Below are 21,678 nucleotides of genomic sequence, written 5' to 3'. Positions count from 1 at the left end.
AGCTGTTATCAACCATGTTTTGCTCTTCTTCATCATTTTCTTGCTCGTACACTGCGCTCGTGGCAAAATAGGCGTTGACGGCAGTGGCTGCTCTAAGATCGGTTAGTGTGCCTGTGGGTGTGACTATATTTAGAACGGTACATTGTTCTTCCCAGTTAGATTTTTTATTTCATTCAATATTTTCCTAGGAGCCTTTCCTATTTTGAAAAAAAAAACCTGTTCATAATATTGTAACGAACACAGGACTGGCACAGCTCACAGTTTCAGCAAAGTTCACCGCACAGCAGAGAACTCACAAGATGGCTGACTCGCTGACCGAACCACACACACACTTCCTCTTCGTCGACTGACACACGCACACTTCGTCTTTATCGTCGGCGCGCTCCCATGAGCACGCGCCATTACCCCTTCCATCAAAGTGGCGGCCCGACGCCGGGAACGAACACGCAGAGCAAAGGTAATGTTCAGTATAGAGGGCGGAGGGCACAGAACGCGGAGAGATGTTAAGCTGGTAAAACGGCGGGTTGCAGCCTGTCATGGTAGGGCTTCATGCGAAACACGGGGACAGTCTCGGTCGGATGGCGCCGACGTGGTAAGGAGGTTGTGTCCCGCGGAAGAACTTCGTAAGTGACGTCACTAACACGACGAACCACGTCGTACGGACCGAAGTAGCGTCGGAGTAGCTTTTCGAAGAGTTAACGGCTGCGCACAGGTGTCCATATCCACACAGAATCGCCGGGCTCGTACCGAACGTATCGGTGTCGTAGGTTGTGGCGACCGGCGTCGAGTTGTTGTTGATCTCAAATCCGGCACCTTGCGAGTTGGCGGGCTTCTTCAGCCCGCTGGACGAATGTGTCAACGTCAGAACAGCTGCCGATGTCTGCGTCACTGTGACCAGTTGGTAGCATAGCATCCAGCATGGTGGTGACACACCGTTCGTAGACCAGCTGGAAAGGTGTGAGACGGGTAGTCTCCTGTTCTGCCGTGTTGTAGGCGAAGGTTGCATAAGGATGAACTTCGTCCCACGTACCGGGCTCAACGTCGACATACATAGCAAGCATATCTGCAAGCGTCTGGTTGAGGCGTTCAGTCAAGCCGTTGGTTTAGGGGTGATAGGCTGTGGTCTTCCTGTGACTGGTGTGGGTAAGTTCGAAGAGAGATCGCATTAATGCCGCCGTAAAGGCGGTTCCACGGTCCGTGATGACGACTGATGGCGCACTGTGACGCAAGACAATGGATGTCATAAAACCAAGCCACTTCTGCAGCACTAGCGTGGGGAAGTGCCCGTGTCTCGGCGTACCGCGTTACGGAGTCCTTCACCACAACAATCCATTTGTCATCGGAGGAAAACAATGTGAATTGGGCCAGCAAATCCATGCCCACTTGCTGGAAAGGGGTTGTAGGATGTAGGTTGTAGGTGGGATGGGCTGCAGAAGCCCTGCAGGTTTAACTGGTGGTGTCTTTCGTCGCTGGCAGTCACGGCAGATCCTCACATATTGCTGGACTGATGAGAGCAGCTTTGGCCAGTCATAGCTCGCACGAATGCGGACAAACGTCTGGGTAACACCCAAATGGCCAGCTGATGGCTCGTCGTGGCAGTCGTGCAAGATTTCGTGACGGAGTTCGGATGGCACAACCAGAAGAAAGGTTTCTGTGTTATTCGCGAAGTTCCTCTTGTAAAGTACGTCATCTCGGAGAATGTAGGAACCCAAACCTCGAACGAAAAGCTGCGGAACAGCGACGTTAAGGCCCTCCAGATGCTCGATGAGCGGACGCATTCCTTGTTGCGCCGCAATACTGCAGCCTTTCCACGACCTTCTCTCGGGCACCAGCAAGCCTACCGTTCTTGTTGCTTGGACCGATGCCGCTGACTGCGCATGCAGCGGCATCAAAGCAGCCATTGCCGACGCGACGCTCCTCCTTCATGCCAAATGGGACGCGCCCACGTCCGTCATGGCTGACACATCAGACACTGTCGGCGCGGCCTTGCAACAGTTCGTCGCTGGTGTTTGGCAGCCAATCGGCTTCCTTTCGAAGAAGCTTCCGCCCCCTGAGCGCCGCTGCAGCACCTTCGGCCGAGAGCTGCTAGCAATATATTCAGCTGTGAAGCACATCTTCCATCCTCTCCTCTTTCTCCCTGCGAGAACCACTGCTACCTGTTAACCTGCATTGAGAGGTTCACGAGATGGCCTGAAGAGATGCCCCTTCTGGACATAACGGCGGAGTCGATAGCAAGAGCACTCATCACACTCTCGATAAGCCGCTATGGTGTCCCTTCCACCATTACGACTGGTAGTGGTCTTCAATTTGACTCCACATTACTTGTTAACCTATCTCGGCTCCTCGGCGTCAATCACATCACCACCTCTTACCATCCGATTTCGAACGGAGTCATTGAGCTTTTTCAACGGCAGTTGCAAGCTTCACTTATGGTGTCCGCTTTTCCTCACCGTGGATTGAGCTCCTACCGTTCGTCCTGCTTGGTCTCCGCACCTCACCTCGCAGTGACTCTTCTATCTGTGCCGCAGATCTAACATTTGAAACTACTCTCCGTGTCCCTGGCGAATTCTTCGAGACCTCGCCACCGACTCCTGTTGACGTTTAAGATTACGTCTACCGTCTACGTAGCACTATGAGCAGTTTCGTCCCGCTACGTCAGCGCCATTATTCTCGTCGTGTCCATCAGTGGTGTGGAGAAATTCGGCGGGAGGACGTGGTGTGATGCGAAGAAATATTCTGCCGGGGTAGAGCCCTGAATTTGTTTTAATGCATCCTGCAGGCTAATCAGATCAAGTCTTATGTATGTTGTCCAGTGAGTGGCATCCAGTTGTGCTTTGAGGGATGTTAGCAGACGATGAGACGGTTCAATCATGCCGTTAGAGATGGGATGGTAAACGATGGTGCGAGTTCAAGAAGTTGCAACCAGCGCCATAAGGTTCTTAGAAAAGAATACTCAAACTAGCAGCCACGATCGGTGCTGACAGACGGTGGTACCCATATCATGAGTTCAAAGTCGGCGATGGAGGTACTGGCGACATTGTCACTGGTGGCGTCGGCGAGTGGGAAAGCTTCGAGCTAACCAGTGAAACGATGGACGCACGTAAGTAGATAGGAATATCCAGCAGAAGGTGGCTAAGGGCCCAAGATTGCAGTGTAAATGTTGTCCAAACACGCTGAGGCGTAAGCAACAACCTGAACGGAGTTGCCGTGTGCGGCTGCGTTTTTGAGTGCTGACAGGCCAGGCAGGTACGTGCCTAGGTGCGCACGCCTTAGTTAATACGAGACAATCTAAAGCTGCGTGAGGTGATGCTGCGTAGCTCAAATTGTGGGAAAGGATAGACCGTAAAGGATCTAGAAAGCAAGTGGACGAAACACATAGGGTACCAAAGGGCGCGGAGGGCCTGTCGAACTGTTGCAAATTATGCGGACGTGGCACGAATGTAGAACTTAATAGGGAACCATTGTGCCAGGGTACTTGAAAAAGTCCTTGATATTGTAGGGTACTTGCTGACGAAGGGGGCTTTAATAGCAGGCACGAAGACAGGGAAGGCCAGGCAAGCTGGGGCAGCAAAAGCGACCGATTCCTCACGGCGCGAGCCCTACTTCGTCGTCGTCGCCCTACTTCGTATGCGCCACCTGGCAATACTAGGTGGCATTATTCCCTCTTATGGAGAAAAAAAAGAGCGCTGTCGACGTAAGGGTGAAACAAAAAACAATCAAAAAAAAACATGCAAAGTGTCGCAACTGAAGCGCGCGAAAACATCAGCACGGTTGCGTTACCGTGTCCTCCCCAACATGTCCTTACCGTGTATAGTCGGCGTCGCGGTTGCGCAGCACCGTCCGGAACCACTTCACAGTTAACCTCATTCACACGCCGTACCACTCTGTAAGGGCCGAAATAGCGGCAGAGCAGTTTCTCACACAAGCCTTAGCGACGAACAGGAGTCCACATCCAGACTTGGTCACCGGGTTTGTAGTCAACCTGTCGGTGGCGAAGGTTGTAACGGCGCGCATCCGCGCTCTGCTGTTGCCCGATGTGCACACGGGCCAGCTGACGGGCTTCTTCAGCACGTTGGGCAAACTGTTGGGCGTCTGGGGCGAGTTGGTCATCATCTGGGCACGGGAGCATGGCATCAAGCATGCTCTGGACTTCACGTCCGTACACAAGACGGAACGGCGTAAAGCGCGTAGTTTCCTGCAGGGCGGTGTTGTAGGCGAAGGTGACATACGGAAGGACCTCATCCCAAGTTTTATGTTGGACATCTACGTACATGGACAACATGTCCGCAAGGGTCCTGTTCAATCGTTCGGTCAAGCCATTGCTCTGCGAATGGTAGGCCGTGGTCTCGCGGTGCGTTGTGCAGCTCAGCCGAAATATCTGGTCGATTAGCTGCGCTGTAAACGCCGTCCCTCTGTCTGTAATCACGTGCGAAGGGGCGCCATGTCGCAAGACGATGTTGTGCATGAAAAACTCCGCGACTTCGGAAGCTGTGCCACGAGGGATTGCCTTGGTCTCAGCGTAGCGAGTCAAATAGTCGGTAGCAACTATGATCCACTATTGCCGGCTTGCGACAAAGGGAAAGGGCCGAGGAGGTCCATGCCGATTTGGTCGAACGGAGTGCGAGGGGCTGTAACGGGCTTGAGAAACCCCGCCGGCTTAAGTGGTGGCGTTTTCCGGCGCTGGCATTCTCGGCAGCTTCTAACGTAGCGTTTGACAGCAGCAGAAAGTCCAGGCCAGTAGTACAGATTCCGCACTCTGGCGAGCGTACGTGAAAAGCCCAAGTGGCCAGACGTGGGCTCATCGGGGCAGCCGAAAAGAATGTCAGCCCGGAGATCGGCTGGAATGACGAGAAGGTAAGATCTATCGTTTCTTTTCGAGTTCTTCTTGTACAAGAGACCTTGCCGCAAACAGGAGGAGGCAAGACGTCGAGAGATGTGGCGAGGTATAGCCGTATCGCTACCTTCAAGGGTGTCAATGAAAGGGCGAAAGTCCGCGTCCGCTCTCTGCCGGGTCAATAGGTTGGAGGCGGTGAGGGCACCGAGAAATCCGCTGTCGTCATCCGGTGCTGCGTCGCCAGGATCAGCTGGTGCACGCGACAGTGTGTCGGCGTCTTCGTGTCTGCGGCCGGACTTGTAGACAATAGTGATGTCAAATTCCTGAAGCCGTAAGCTCCAGCGTGCCAGGCGTCCAGGTGGGTCTCGTAGATTTGCCAGCCAGCATAGGCAGTGGTGATCGGTTACGACTTTGAATGGGCGGCCGTAAAGATAAGGGCGAAACTTCATGGTGGCCCACAGGACCGCAAGGCATTCTTTTTCAGATGTGGAGTAATTGCTCTAGGCGCGGGAGAGACTGCGGCTAGCATAGGCGATGACCCTGTCAAGGCCCTCTTGGTGTTGAACAAGGACAGCGCCAAGACCGATGTTACTGGCGTCGGTGTGGACCTCGGTATCGGCATCTTCGTCGAAGTGTGCAAGAACGGGAGGTGGTTGAAGGCGCTGGCGGAGCGTAGAGAAAGCGGTCTGTTGCTCTGTGGTCCAGATGAAGGAGGTGGCATTCCTGGTGAGGAGTGTCAAGGACTCGGCAATCGTGGAAAAGTCCGCAATAAAGCGCCGATAATACGCACAGAGACCCAGGAAGCGCTGGAAAGCTTTCTTGTCGGTTGGAACGGGAAAACGTGCGACGGCGGCAGTCTTTTCGGGGTCCGGCCGCACTCCCTCAGCGCTCACAACGTGACCTAGAAATTTGAGCTCTTCGTAACGGAAATGACACTTCTGGGGCTTCAGGGTAAGGTGTGCCGAGCGGAGGAAGGGCTTCGAGGACGGCCCGCAGGCGCTGGAGATGTTGGTCAAACGTTCCCAAAAAAACTACGACGTCATCCAAGTAAACAAGACAGCTTTGCCACTTGACGCCTGTGAGGACGGTGTCCGAACGTAGCCGGGGCGGAGCACAAACCGAAAGGAAGCACTTTAAATTAATAGAGGCCATCTGGAGTCACAAAGGCGTTTTTTTTTGTGGTCCCGTTCGTCTACTTCAATTTGCCAATAGCCGCTCTTAAGTCAATGGATGTGAAGTACTTAGCGCGCCGTAATCTATCCAGCGAGTCGTCAATGCACGGCAACGGGTAGACGTCCTTTTTGGTCACACTGTTCAGTTTGCGATAGTCGACACAAAAAAAAATTACCGACGATTACGTTACTTCCTAATGCGAAATTTGAGCGCAGAAAATAAGCTGTTTCACCTTTTCGATAGATTGAGGCAAAGAAATCGAGCAACACATGTATGCGCTATCACAGAATTTTTTTTTTAGCAGACGGAGGACTTCCATCGGTCGTCTCGCTCATGGCTCAGAAAGAACTGGCTGATAATTTCGCAGTGGCGAACGGCAGCGGCAATTTCGGCTCGGGCGGTGCACATATACAGATCCGCCGCCACCGATCTGGCTCTCTGATTGCCACCGCACAGGGGTTGCATTGGAGGAGGAGCGAAGAAAGGAATTAAGTTCGAGCCGGCGCTTTGACAACCGGAGACTCGCAGGAAGAGGCGGGAGGGGGGCGGCGTGTATACCCAGCGGCAAACGATGGGGGCAGAAGCGCGCGCAGCAAGCGGACAACACGATAAAGGGAGGGGGGAAGAGATAGCAGCGACTGACTGATGCCACTGACGCCGATAGTGAGTCAACCCCAGCTGCGGATGAGAGGGGGGCGGAGCTGGTTACGAGGCCGACGCCGACGACAACGCCGACGACGACGCGAAACCCAGGAACGGACGCCAAAGAGCTGCGCTCTAAAACGGAGAGTGCCGTCCTTCTTAAGAAGGACTACAGGTGAAGACCACGGGCTTTGGGAAGGTTGAACAACGCCATCGTCAAGCATTTCCTGAACCTGAGTTTGGATAACCGCCAGTTCTTTAGCAGAAACACGATAAGGTTGCTGTCGTATAGGGCGAGCGTCGTCACAGGTGTTGATGCGGTGCTGCGTGATGGGTTTTTGAGGAACCTTCGAGGACGAAGCGAAGCACGACTTGTATTCTTTCAGCAGCTGTTCCAAAGCCAGTCGTTGCTCCCGAGATAGGTGGCAGTTTATGTCGACGTTTTCAAGGAAGGTTCGTCAGTGCCGGCTGCCGCGAACGCAATACAAACGAGAATATCGATAACAGGTTCGGCAGAAGCGATAGCAGTTCCTGCAAAAAGGTGCCGGTACTCGTTAGAAAAATTAGTGACCAGGGCCGCAGACCGGCCACCACGAAGCGTCAGTAGACGGCGAGCGGCGCAGATGCCTTGAGTAAGCAGGAGTGAACGGTTAGCCTCGGCGACTGCTTCTGCGCCATGCAAGTCGTTGCAGGTGACTTCAACCAAAACACTGCTCCGTGGCGGCAACGTGACACTGTCTGCAGAAACACGCAGGGCGGCACTGCGCTGGCAAGAATCGGCGAGGTGGGTCGCTTTACTGGTCGAAAAGGTGATGATTTGTTGGCGGATGTCGATGACAGCACCATACTTCCGCAGAAAGTCTGCTGATAATGAGATCGCGGGAGCAATTGCACAGAACTACACAACTGACGACGAACGTAGATCCCTGAATCTGAACGCGAGCCGTGCAAATACCCTTTGGAGTAACGAGATGACCACCGGCAGTACGGAGATGCACTACAGAACAAGGCGTAAGCACTTTTTTAGAAGAGTCGCCAATTTATCACTTATAATTGAATAGTCGGCTCCGGTGTCCACTAATGCACTGACTCTGTGACCGTCGAGAAGAACAGGTATGTCCAAGGAAACGGAGCTGTCTTGTTCAGATGACGGTGCTATCTGTTCACGGTCGGAGCGTAGCGGCGGCGGCGGGAGGTCTTCAGCGCAGCGACTCTCAGCGACCTCGCCCCCGAAGGTCGCTGGTCTCAGTTTTCCCGGCGAGGGCTCGGCGAGCGACCCTGTGCTGCTCGCGAGGAGCTTTGCGGGTTCAGGGAAGAGCGCCTCGGAGAAGATGAGCGCCGCTGATGCAGCGCACGGGCTGAAAGTCGCTGTTCCGCGAGGAAGTCTTCAATGGCAGGAAGCCGGTGGCCAAACAGGGGCCTGGGAGAATTGGCTCGAAAGCCCTGCAGTCCGAGGCGTCGATAAGAGCAATTGCGGTAAAGATGGCCTGGTTCTCCGCAGTGAAAGCAGAGTGGCCGGTTGTCAGGTGTGCGCCAGACATCGGCCTTCCTCAAGTGCGCTCGGCGATCGTCGAAATACGGGACTGGTGGAACTGGGGACAGCGGTGCAGGAGGCGTTACTGGAATCGGTGGTTGCGAAGCTGCAGCCGGGCGCCTCGCAACTTCGGCATAGCTGGGGCGGCTGTAGTCTCCCAGCAGAGGTGGTGTTTCGACGGTAGGACCCATGAACGCCTGTTGCACCTCCTCGCGAACAAGAGCGGAAATTGAACCAAGCGTAGGCTGCGAAGGGCTGCAAAATTTGAGGACCTCTTCACGCACGATGGTGCGAATCAGTTCGCGCAAACCGTCGTGGTGGCTCCCGGCGGTGGCAAACGATTCGGTGACAGCAGCAGCATGCACGGGCAGGTTTTAAGTCGCAGAACGTTGTTGAAGGACCTTTTGCATCGTCGTGGCCTCGGCAAGGAATGGAGCGACGGTCGATGGTGGGCCGCGCACGAGGCCTGCGAAGAGCTGTTCTTTGACGCCACGCATCAAATGCCGGAGTTTCTTTTCTTCGGGCATGGCCGGATGAGCTCTTCTAAAGAGTCGCGTCATGTCCTCGTCGTATATCTGAACGCTTTCGTTCGGCAGCTGGATGCGGGATTGTAGCGCACGCTCAGCTCGTTCGCGAAGATCCGCGCTTGTCTACGACTCCAGCAGCCGACGACGGAACTCATGCCACGAGATAAAAACGTCCTCTCGGTTTTCAAACCAGGTTCGAGCACCATCCTCGAGGCTGAAGTAAACGCTCCGGAGTTTGGCTGCGTCGCCCCATTGGTTAAACGCAGCTACGCGTTCAAAGTGAAGGAGCCAGTCCTCCACATCCTCAAAAAGTTCCCTACGGAACGTCTTGGAATCCGCGGAGTCTGCAAGGTGTAGTGGGATGGCGCGGCAGCGGCAGTTTGCAGAGGAGGTGGAGCAGCTGTCGCCATGGCACCGCTCTCTAATGGTCCAACCTCCGAAGGAAGTCCCTGGATCCTCCGACTGAAGCGATGTACCGGGGTGTAAAGCGGTACAGGGCTGGCGCGACGGCTGCCTTGAGGGGTCTCTTGCATGGGCTCACGGGTACCCGGCACACTCCACCAGACTGTAGCGTACTTGCTGACGAAGGGGGCTTTAATAGCAGGCACGAAGACAGGGAAGGCCAGGCAAGCTGGGGCATCAAAAGCGACAGATTCCTCACGGCGCGAGCCCTACTTCGTCGTCGTCGCCCTACTTCGTATGCGCAACCTGGCAATACTAGGTGGCAATATGCGCGTCCATTTGTTGTGCGGCGGTAAGTGCGCAAAAGTCGTGGTGGGCTTATGATTTGGCAGAACCGAGGACGTGATGACACGTGACAATGCACCAGCTGGGACGTTTTCAACGCCTTGCACTTGTACGACCTGTGGCGTAAACTCCACCACTTATGAAAGGTGACGTACTTCAGGCGGCGAGATTTCAGTGACCACCGGCTTGATTGCAAGACTGAGCGGTTTGGGGTCAGTGACAGTATTGAACTGCGATACTTTCAGGAGGTGCTTGAAATGTGGAACGGACATGCAGAGCCTTACCTTGAAGATCAAAAGAGATCCATGCTGCAGGGTTCAGAGTGAAACCTCTTGGGCGTTGCTAACAGAACTGCAGTAACGTTACACATAGAAAATAAAAACTGGTATGGCGCAAGAAACGGGGACACAGAAGGCACACAAAACACAGGACTTCTGTGTCCCCGTTTCTTGCGCCATACCAGTTTTTATTTCATCATGAACCAACTCGCCCAAACTAGAGTTTTACTTGACCATGTTACACATAGGTCGGCTACACATGTTTCACATAGGTTACACATATGTTACACATAGGTCGGTTTATTAGGGTTTAACGTCCGAAAGCGACTCAGGCTATGAGGGAAGCCGCAGTGAAGGGCGGCGGAAATTTCGGCCACCTGGGGTTCTTTAACGTGCACTGATATCGCACAGTACATGGGCGTCTAGAATTGCCCCTCCATCGAAATTCGGCCGCCGCAGCAGGGATCGAACCCGCGTTTTTCGGGTCAGCAGCCGAGCGCTGTAACCACTGAGCCACCGCGGCGGGTTATAAACATAGTTCGACTAAAGCACCTGAGTGGCTTCTGTGAAGGCTACTCGACAATCAACCGCATCCACATTTCCAATAGGTTGATGAAGGAAGGCGCATATGGTAACCAACAGTTTACATATCGCTTTCGTAGATTAGAAGAAAGCAGTTTGATCTTTCTAAACATCAGGATTCATTCGGTATTACATAATTGGAGAGTAGAAGAGGGATGTGAGAATTTACTGGAAAATAATTACTGCGGTTACAGGCAGACTGTAGCCCTTAACAATAAATGTGATAAAATAATAAAGGAGAAGGATGTAGGTAAGGGGACATGATTTCTCTAATTTTATTCACCTCGTCTTTAACTGAACTATTCAATGACCGTTACTGGGAAGAGTTGGCTATAAACGTTCAAGCAGAATGCCTCAGTTATCTCCCATTGTGCGCAATAATAGCAGCACATGAGAAGCCCGTAGCTGTGCGACGCCCACTGGTAAGATTGCTCAGCCTTCTCACAGGTTCTGCGCTTCATTTTATCTAAAGTGTGACCCCAAATATACTTGTTATGCAACGGCGGTGAGAACAGCGTGTTAGAATCTCTGAAAAAAAAATTATACCAACCGTGACTGCCAGCCTCACACTAAATGAGGAGCCCAAGTTTAATAGTTCCAAATTAAGCATATATATTTCGAAAGTCTGAAAGTCAAAACCACAAATCACTTTTTCTTCATGAAGGTTGTACTTGCTTTTGTTTTGATGCTTCAGTGTACAAAAACCAGGAATTTATTGTTAGTTCGGGTGACAGCGCATGTTCGCTTGCTGCTGCGAGGTTTTTCAGTCCTCTTCAAGCACCCTGCTCACCCAGAAAGAAACCAATGTGATTGCATATTGGAAAAAGTTAAGCATAAAAGGCGTCAATATTAATAATTTTTATTTTTTCTCTTCAGGTGACAGTCTTCACTGATGAGGTAAGTTATTTTAGTTTATGCTCTTGCTTGCGTTTTTTGCATAAACATTAGTCTCAAATTTGGGGATTTCATCAGCATGTAATAAAATAGGGTGTCAAAGATACGTTCTGAAAGCAGAAATAAACATTAGCAGGTTGAAACAAACTAATTCACGCAAGATAATTGCTTGCGTCAAACATGAATTGCTATGGAAATAAAGCATGTGATGTCACTGATAATCCGAAAACATTAATGTCGGTATGGTTGCTCCTTTAACCTTAAGTGCAACTAAGACATCTTCTGATCGTTACACTTGGGATATCCCATTTCACACCCCAACAAATAAAAAACTTTCATATACGCTGTCCGTGGTTTCGATTACAGTTGTCCGCCTTCAAATATAATATAACAGCGGTTTAATCTGCAGGATTTCATAGCAGGAGACTAAGCACGGTCACTCACCGCGCTTTCGAGGAACGTAGACACGAACCACTGCGTTTTGTATCCATACGAAATAGAGCTACCCGACGCATGGCCCAAATCAATGACGAGAACCTGTACAGTGACGCGGAAACGCTTGTGACCGTAGGGATCATGTTATAATCTGCATGTCAGGCCCTCTCCTAGTCGCGCGCTCCCCGATTGTTGTTGAACTTGGTTTTGTCGTCGTCCTCCTCCCAAGGTACAGTGATTTTTTGTCCTCAAAGCCCTCTCGACCACTTTCTGACGTCTCAGACTTGCGCAGGACGCGAAATCTCGTGATGTGTAGTCAGCCGCGGTGGCATTACGACGGTTTAAGTCTCTGAGGGGGAACAGAACCTATATTGTGGCTGAGGACATCGCCACAAGGTGTGACAGGCTCGACGGCGTAGTTAAACGGAGAGGTTTGTTTAATCACATTGTGCAGGTCTGGGTATTAGGCAAGTAGATTTTGGGGTAGGTGCAGTGTTGTGAGGAACCCTCCACCAATTATGAGAACCTGGTTAGAAGAGGTTTATTGGGTAGAGGTTTTCGCGGCTAGCTTGTTTGCGAAACTGGTATTCTGACATCAGTGTGTCTAAGTAGGGTACATTCGGAGGGATCACAAAGGTGTGATAAGATGGTAGAAACCATTATGAGTGCTTATAACAACGTATAGGTACGAAAGGCGAAGATCCTGCCAAGGTCTATGTCGCCATATTTTAGGCGATTGTAACGAAAGGGTCCTAGGATGCAGTGTAGGAAAATCTCTAAGTCACTCTCTTCGTGTCCCATCAATAACTTACTGTCGTAGTCAATGCTTTCTATGTGAAAGCCGCCGTCAGTCTTCTGCGCTGGCATATAGATTCCGCTAAACAAGTAGTAGAAACACGTTTGCAGAGGTAAAGAGTAGATCGATAACCAAGGATCTCCTCTTTCATTTAAACGAACTGGAAACTCAGTCAAGGTTTCCGATATCACGAGCCCGACGCAAAAACGTTATGAGCGCAACTCCAGTTTGGCTCTTTTGTGAACGCCCCTTTCAAAATCTAGAGCTTGCTAAAGAGCGTGGAAGAGGGGAAGGAGAGATTTACTGTTGAAGCCGTATGAAAAGCTCCCATTGCTGTAACATCGCCGCCTTTGTACGGTATTGTAGGCAAAACAGGGCGCTGTCCGCAACCTCCGCCTTCTTGTTGTTTAGACAGTTAGGATGAGTGCGCACACTCAATACTAAGTTTGAGCGATCGAATACAGTGCGTTGCAGTTTTTTTTTTAAATTCTGCCTGTTAAACATGAATAATTTCTCCTGTCATCGATTCATCGGCCTCACACAGGGCAGTGGGGAGTTAGAACGGACGCCAGAAGAGGCAAAACTGAAGGCTGTTAAAAGTATAGGGTGTTCAAAATCAGTTCACTTAAACTTGGCTTGAACAGTAACTAATTATTACAGTTCTCTACACGAATGATTATGCGGATGTAACCCTGACGTCTTTCGTGGAACAGCTAGAACAGGGGCTGGCGATGCGGTGCAGCGAACATATTTGTATTATTTTCGCCAGGTAGCCGAATACAGTCTGAGGTTCGCCCCTATACATGTTGTAAGTTTTAGAAAATGCTCGAATAGGCGGTGTGCTGCAAGGAGAATTATGGTGTGGAAAAGGCAGCATATGATGGGGCTCAAACTGTATCTGCAGAAACTGGATTTTTATCAATCATTGTTTAGTGCGGATGTACTCTGTTGCATAAGCCTCTAAACTCTGTTGCTTAGTTAAACCCACGTGTCCCGGCTTATACTCGAAGAAATGGTGTTTTCCAGCACCGGGTAGATAAGTGTTTACTTTTTGCTCTGACGCAAACATAATAAAAGCAAAAGAAATGATAGTATTGCGCAGCAAACCTGGTCCTTATGACAGCCCTATAAAAGTTAGCAGAGAAACATTCTTCACAATGACCGAATTTATTCGGGCTATCCGTTTTGGAACTGAATGTTGTTTAAACACGATTCCTAATACTTGCAGGTCTGTCGATATGTGGCTAGCATTCTTGCGAGCTATACGGAATGAATTGCGCATATACATGTTCTGAATAATGCGGCTATTGACATCCCTAGATCCAGCTGAGAACAGGAATGCGGCAACATTTGATGCCGGTCCGGAACACGCGCGCCTTATTGCGCGCGTGTTCCGGACCAACGCACATTCAAGCTTTGGACAGCGTTCGATGAAAGCAATATCGATCAATGCATTGTCCACAATTTGAGAGCTCGAATAAGCAGTCTGACACATATTGTCTACCCTTTCACGTAAGCGGCGTTCGGGGCAGTAAGGCGGATATATCCTGAAGCATTTTCCAAAGCAATGCAAGTTCTAATATCGGAGCAGCTCTTTGCTCAGGGTGGCTTTTCAGTTCAGAAGCACTCAGCCTCCTTTTATGCTTTTTCATTGCAAGGAAAACAGGCGTCGCATCGATTGGAGGGTTTTACGAGGAAAAGAAGAGGTCACATCAAGGTACAACGTCGTCATCACAAAGCTGGAACCTTGGACGTCCTATGTGGTGTATCTGAAAGGCTGCTTCGCAACTTCCGAAACTAACTGCAGTGACACTGTGAACGCAACGTTTGTCACACTGCCAAAAAGTAAGACACTTCAGTTTACCCTTTTTAGCTTCAAGAATGCAGACAGAAGTCGGACATCATTATTGAAAACGAAAAGAAAGTCTTAGTTTGGAAATGCGCACTAGGTCTCATTAAACATTGAAATGTAACGGGAACTAAGCTCCATTTAAAAGTAGCGTCCGAGGAGCCCAGTGTTTTTCTGTGTGAAATGATTGCTTGGTGTCGTGTAAAACCATATACGTATGAGCATAAGAGCGGAATAAGAAGAATTGGGACAGATGGACTAGTGCGCTACAGAACGTTTCGCCATTTAGAGGTGTCACTCAGAAGACGGCAAGCCGTGAGCGGACCGCGGCTCTGCTCTGACGCATGTTCATTTTCTGACGCATGTGCATTCTTCTCACGCATGTTCAAATTCCATCTTGCGACGTTCTCTCCAACATGGATGTGTATGAACGTGGCCATTTCTCTGAACATTATGGACATGCAATATTCTCATACAACTAAGGTTTTGGTAACTTGACGCGTAAAGCTACATCAATAACTATTTTGGACAAATGTTTAGGGGAATTCAATGTCAGTGAGCAATTACTCCCTTATTACAAAAATTATTTTGGGTCTGCAGTGCAAGGACACTATCACAAGAAGCTGTGCGCAGTCTTCTGTTGCGACAGCAACACTACGCGAGTCGCCGAGCCATTTCGCGGAGCTGATGAAAGGCCATACTACGCATGCGCAAGGAGCAGCGACGTCACACGGCGCAGAGCTGGCGCGCCGCCGCCGTCGCTGAGTGGGTGACTCAGAGCTTCTGCCTCCGCGCTCGCCAGTAGCGCATGCGCAGTAGCGGCGCATAGCTAGCGTGCCAGGACCGCCACCGCTGCCGCGCTATCTCCATCGCCTCTTTCTATCTCCTCGTTGCTTTCGCAATCCTCCAGGCTTAACCAGAGCTAAACCACTGCCAATTTTTTCTTAAGAATCTGAACTGGCATTGCACCGTGTCCAAATGAAGTTTAGTGCGGAAGCACATTAGCCCGCCATGAGCTGGACTACACCCACAAGACGACACAAAAACTGCCCCTAGAGAAGTAACAAATTGGGGCTGCCCGTAGCAGGAACGCCGGCTGTGGCCTCCATTCTTTACAGCCACAATCAAACATCTCGCACAATGAGCAGCCTTTGCGCCTTCCGAGAGAGAGACGTCCGCCAGACCGGTACGGACCTTCCTTTCACGGTGATAGAAGTGCGGTGTCCACACAGTAGACGACGAAGCGCGTGCTGGGCTCCACCTCGTGTGGCTGCGAGCGAATAGCTACCAGAAACTGTTCAAGAGGACGATTACTCTTGCAGTTTGAGCCCTCATTAACAATTGCGCTGGGAGCCTTCAATGACTTAATTAATATAAGACAGTCAGAAAAAAATGGCTGAGGCTTAACTTGGTTAAGCCTGGAGAATGCGAAGCATCATCGTGTCGCGTAATTTTAGAGGCGCACAAACACAGCGACGGCGCGAGGTGGGCCCCCGTTTCTCCACTGTCGTGACGTCATCGTGTAACGTGGTGTGACGTCATGTATCACGTGATTTGGAGGCGCACAACCACAGCGACGGCGCGAGGTGGGCCCCCGTTTCTCCACTGTCGTGACGTCATCGTGTCACGCGGTGTGACGTCATGTATAACGTGATTTGGAGGCGCACAACCACAGCGACGGCGCGAGGTGGGCCCCCGTTTCTCCACTGCCGTGACGTCATCGTGTCACGTGGTGTGGCATCATCGTGTCACGTGATTTGGAGGCGCACAACCACAGCGACGGCGCGAGGTGGGCACCCGTTTCTCCACTGTCGTGACGTCATCGTGTCACGTGGTGTGACGTCATGTATCACGTGATTTGGAGGTGCACAACCACAGCGACGGCACGAGGTGGGCCCCCGTTTCTCTACTGTCGTGACGTCATCGTGTCACGTGGTGTGACGTCATGTATCAGGTGATTTGGAGGCGCATAACCACGGTGATGGGCTGAAGTGGTAGCTAAAGTAGTATGCTTCGCATAAAAGGGGCGGCAATCTGGGGCCCACCTTTCGCCGTTGACAAGACAGAGAGCTAGAAAGTGTCCCAGTTTCACAGAACATGAAGCGTTCATGCTGCAAATAGGGGAGTGGTACTTTCATTTCGCATATGTGTTCTCATCCCTAGCAAAAGCTGGAAGGTAGTTGAGTGTGAAATACGCTGAGATAGACCTCAAAACATTAATATTTAATAAATCAGAAGCCTGAAAATTTCCATTCACACTGCGACAGTACGTTCACACAAGGACGCTGAAGTGGCTGGCAAGAAGTGGATTTCCAGACTTCTCTGGGCTTTCCGCTGGGTCTGGCTCGCTCAGCAACGCTGGTCCTAACCTGGAGGTACTGCGGTAGCGCTCGTTCGGATCACTGGAACAGTTGTTCTGTGGCCAGGACTGACAGCCAATATAATCACTGTTTTTTCATAAGAGACTGCGTATTTTAACTGTTGAGTCCTGTCACCTACGCGCGCTAGGCGCCATAGGTGTGGAAACCTCGAGAACATTCTTTCGTACCCCCTAGCTACGAAAGAATGTGGCGAAGCACTCTCAAAAGTTGGTAAGTCACCACATCATAAGGCTACGAACAGGTCGTTATTGGATTCCGCTGTATGTAAGGTAATCAATGGGGAAGTAATTCATGCAACAAACACTTACAATATGTTCTTATTCAGGTCCAAAGACACCCTAAAACTCTTTCTCGTCATCAAAACACATTACTGGCGTGCCGGTTGATGACATATAACCTTGAGAACGGTATATTGACATGACAGCACCGTGACGTGAACTAATCCGAACGGCGACGCGCAATATTGCCTCGTATCATTGTAGAGTTAGTTCGTTCACGCTCAAGGCTGCAGGAAAGGGTTGTTATCACTTTTGTTCGTGACGCAAGAAGCGACCAGACTAACCTTGATTGATCGCAGCCATGAAAGGCTGCATCTAGGTTTTTCCAGATTACTGTAGATGATCTTGTCCTGTTATCTGGAAGTTTCCTTGCCGGCTTTAAATTGAGCGATGCCGTGAGCGGCGGACATTCGTAGTTCAGCGACTGGCGAGCACGTTTGTTGCTTACGTCGCCGCCGAGTGATTCAGTGGTTTTGCGGGCGCAAGTCAGCCCAAATAAAGCGCTTCGTTTGCAAGCCTTGTTGCTGCATTCCTGACCGCTGGACTGCCGTCACTACAACGTGACATCTGGTGGAGGTGCGGGGTAGCCCTTCGTGTTCCGGACACCCCCTACAAGTCCTGACGCCAGCCCTCTGAGTCATTTACCGCAGGACCTGAGTCCAGTCCACCGCGCAAGCCGACGCCTGCTAGGAGACGCACCTGAGTTCGGGATTCTGCCCGACCCTACCCGGAAGCGAAGGACAGTAGCAACGTCCACCATGAGCTTGCCCCAGACGACAACTCCAATCATTCTTCACCAGCCCCGGGTTCCACCAACCTTCGACGCTTCGCCGGGCGTCGACCCCGAAGAATGGCTGGAACAATTCGACCGTGTGGCTGCCTTCAACAACTGGGATGATACTACGAAACTTAGGTACGTCTTCTTCGCCTTAGAGGGACCAGCAAGAATCTGGTTTGAGAATGAGGAAGCTAGCCTCACGAACTGGGAAACCTTCAAGGATCAGCTTCTGAAGATCTTCACGAACGTCGTGCGAAAGGGGAGAGCCCAGCAGCTGCTACAGTCTCGCATACAACATCCAAACGAGACCGTTGCAATGCACACTGAGGAGATGAAGCGTCTCTTCCGGCGTGCCGACGCAGACATGAAAGAAGAAGAAAAAGTAGAGCTTCTTATGCGAGGAGTCAAAGAGCAACTCTTTGCGGGCCTCGTACGGAACCCACCCAAAACCGTCGCGGAATTCGTCGAAGAAGCATCCACCATAGAAAAAACACTTGATGCCCGAGCCCGCCAGTATGACCGCCAGCAGCGCGTTTTCTCAGCAAGCTGCCAGGACACCGCTAACAACAATGACCTGCGGGAGGTTATACGTCAAGTTGTGCGAGAGCAGCTCCGACGATTGCTGCCAACGGGAACGCAGCCCCAGCTTTCATCGCTCACTTACGTAATTCGGGACGAGGTTCAACAGGCCTTGGGTGTGATGCCGACACCCACGCAGCCTCTGCAGCCCCCAGCAATGATTTACGCCGCAGCTATGCGCCGTCCTGCCCCTCGACGACGGGACCCAAGCACCTATCGCCCTCAGCCAGCTGCGTTGGACCGCCTTTCTTTCGCACCAACCCGCACGTCCTACGAGCGACGTGCACAGCCGAGGAAATGCGACGAGTGGAGAACACCCGACCAGCGCCGACCACTATGCTTCCACTGCGGCGAAGCCGGTCACATTCTCCGGTACTGCCCATACAGGAGAATGGGCATCCGAGGGTTTTCTTACGACGCTCCACGACCCCGACCCGGCCAGCGACCAGCCGAAATCGAGGAGTATTTGCGTCAGGAAGAATGCTCACCGCCCAGCCGCCTATCATGTTCGCCGTCGCCATCGTCACCGCGCTTTGTATCTCCTAGCCGAGGCTACGCCGTGCGTGGACGCCCCCCAGCCCCCCAAGGTTAAACTGAATAAAGCAGCCTCTGGAGCTGAGGTTGCTTCTAAGCGCAAGGACAAAGATTCTCTACCGACGACACCTCCGACGACACCTCCGACGACACCTACGACGACAACTTCGACGACAACACCGACGACGACGACGACGACGACGACGCGGCCAGACTTCACACCTTTACCGCTGCCCATAGCAGTAACGTCGGAGTACGCCCACCGCAGTCTCACTGCCCGACAAAACCGAGATCGTACACCGAAGGTAACGTGCAATACGAGAACGCGAACAAGTGACCTTGAAGTTAAGATCGATGGTCACGCAGTTACTGCCTTGGTCGACACGGAAGCTGACTACTCTGTCATGAGCGGCCCACTCGCTGTCCGACTCAGGAAGGTAACAACAACTTGGGATGGCCCGCTGATCCGCACCGCAGGCGGCTACCTGATTGCGCCGTCAGGACGCTGCACCACGAGAGTTACTGTAAACGGGAGAACCTATGCGACAACCTTCCTGATCTTACAGCAATGCTCGCCAGACGTGATTTTGGGAATGGGCTTCCTGAATGAGCATCCAGCGATCATCGACCTTCGATCTAAGTAGAATAAGCTTTCCACGAACAAAGCCATATCTGCAGCGACGACAGCGACTCATCACGTTGCCTTAAACGTCCTCGACGAAGCATTGAGCGTGCCGCCCCGATCAAGTGTCCTGTTCTGCATAGGTACGGGAGACATCGAAACTGCCGAAGGCGTCATCGAGGGGAACACCCAGCTACTCCTGGATCGAGGACTGGCCGTCGCAAGGGGAGTCGCCCAAATCCGAAATGGCTAAGCCCAGGTGTTGCTAACCAACATCACCGATGAATACCGGCATCTAAACAAAGGTACGACGATCGCTTTCCTCGACGAGCTGACAGACATTAGAGACATATTTGCCCTACCCGACCAACCCGTAGAACCGTCTGACCAATGCCATCAACCAACGTTTGATATCAACCCAGCATTATTCTCGAGCAGAAAAGACCAAATACGCAGTCAGCTTCAAAGATACAGCGATTGCTTCTCATCGGCATCGAATGTGCGACGAACCCGGCTTGCCAAGCACCGCATTGTCACAGACGAACACGCCCGACCACTGCGGCAGAGCCCCTACCGCGTATCACCGCTGGAACGCCAAGCCATCCGCAAGCAAGTAGAGGAAATGCTGCGTGACGACGTCATCCAGCCATCGAGGAGCCCCTGGGCAGCACTAGTCGTCCTAGTGAAAAAGAAGGACGGCACCCTTCGCTTCTGCGTCGATTACCGCCGCCTGAACAGCATTACGAAGAAGGATGTCTACCCCCTCTCTCGCATCGATGACACATTGGATCGGCTGTGCAACGCTAAGTACTTCTCATCGATGGACCTGAAGAGCGGCTACTGGCAAATTGAAGTCGACGAAAGAGATCGCGAGAAGACTGCGTTCATCACAGCAGACGGACTCTTCGAGTTCAAGGTGATGCCATTCGGCCTCCGCTCTGCCCCAGCAACGTTCCAGCGAGTAATGGATACGGTGCTCGCAGGCTTGAAGTGGCAAATTTGTCTAGTCTTTTTAGATGACGTTGTTGTCTTCTCCACCAGCTTTGAAGACTACCTCAGGAGGCTTGGGATAGTGCTGGAAACAATCAAGTCTTCAGGCCTAACAGTGAAACCAGAGAAGTGCCACTTCGCCTACAAGGAGCTGCTGTTCCTTGGTCACGTCGTAAGCAAGCATGGAGTGCGCCCAGACTCTCAGAAGATGGCTGCGATCGCAGAGTTTTCACAGCCTAATGACAAGAAAGCTACGCGCAGATTTCTTGGATTGTGCGCTTATCACCGGCGATTCGTCAGGAACTTTTCGCGCATCGCTGAGCCCTTGACCCAACTTACCAAGGCGGACGCGCCTTTTAAATGGGAAATGCCGCAACAGGAAGCTTTCAAAGAGCTAAAGCGCCACTTGCAGTCCCCTCCTGTGCTCGGCACTTTGATGAAAACGCCGAAACCGAAATCCACACCGATGCAAGTAGTGTGGGCTTAGGAGCTGTGCTCGTTCAGAAAAATGGTGGTGAGGAAAAAGTTATCGCGTACGCTAGCCGTTCACTGTCGAAAGCCTAAGCCAACTATTCGACGACCGAGAGAGAATGTCTCGCCATTATTTGGGCCACGTCGAAATTTCACCCCTACCTGTACGAACGACCATTCAAGGTTGTGAGCGATCACCATGCTCTGTGCTGGCTAGCCAATTTGAAAGATCCCTCCGGCCGCCTTGCTCGTCGGAGCCTGCGTCTTCAAGAATTCGACATAACTGTAGTCTACAAATCTGGCCGCAAGCATTCCGACGCAGACTGCTTGTCGCGAGCCCCTGTCGTCGCAGCAAGCGAAGAAGAAGACGATGCTTTCTTGGGACCGGTAAGCGCCAGCAGTTTCGCGCAGCAGCAGCGCTCCGATCCTGAGTTGCAAAGCATAGTTGATTACCTGAAAGGCAAGACTGCCTCTCCTCCTCGAGGATTCAAGCGCCAACTCGTCCTTCGTCGTTCACAATAATTTCCTCTTGAAGAAGAACTTTGCGTCCAACAGGACAGTACATCTTCTTGTCGTGTCCAAGAATCTTAGGGAAGAAATTATGCAGGCATGTCATGATGAGCTGACTGCGGGGCATCTCGGGATTGCTCGCACGTTGCACCGCATCCAGGAGAAGTACTATTGGCCGCGGCTAGCTGCCGACGTTTCCCATTATGTGAAAACGTGCCGTGAGTGTCAACGACGCAAAACGCCT

At 51.7% G+C, this 21,678-nt stretch overlaps 1 protein-coding gene across 1 annotated transcript in view; it reads left to right on the top strand.

The window, feature by feature from the left end:
* Positions 1-21,678, top strand: part of LOC149338833 (uncharacterized) — a 177,825-nt gene that overhangs the window by 86,561 nt on the left and 69,586 nt on the right. Inside the window, exons 9-11 of the mRNA XM_089550814.1 lie at positions 11,194-11,227; positions 12,181-12,185; positions 14,101-14,287. Coding sequence (XP_089406940.1) covers positions 11,194-11,227; positions 12,181-12,185; positions 14,101-14,287 — 226 coding nt within the window. The remainder of the gene's footprint in view (positions 1-11,193; positions 11,228-12,180; positions 12,186-14,100; positions 14,288-21,678) is intronic.

The sequence above is a fragment of the Amblyomma mixtum genome, chromosome 6 (assembly GCF_055824585.1).
Source record: "Amblyomma mixtum isolate Tamu chromosome 6, ASM5582458v1, whole genome shotgun sequence".
NCBI classification, from domain to species: domain Eukaryota; kingdom Metazoa; phylum Arthropoda; class Arachnida; order Ixodida; family Ixodidae; genus Amblyomma; species Amblyomma mixtum.
The sequence above is the reverse complement of the archived record's forward strand: the minus strand, read 5'-3'. Positions and strand labels throughout refer to the sequence as shown.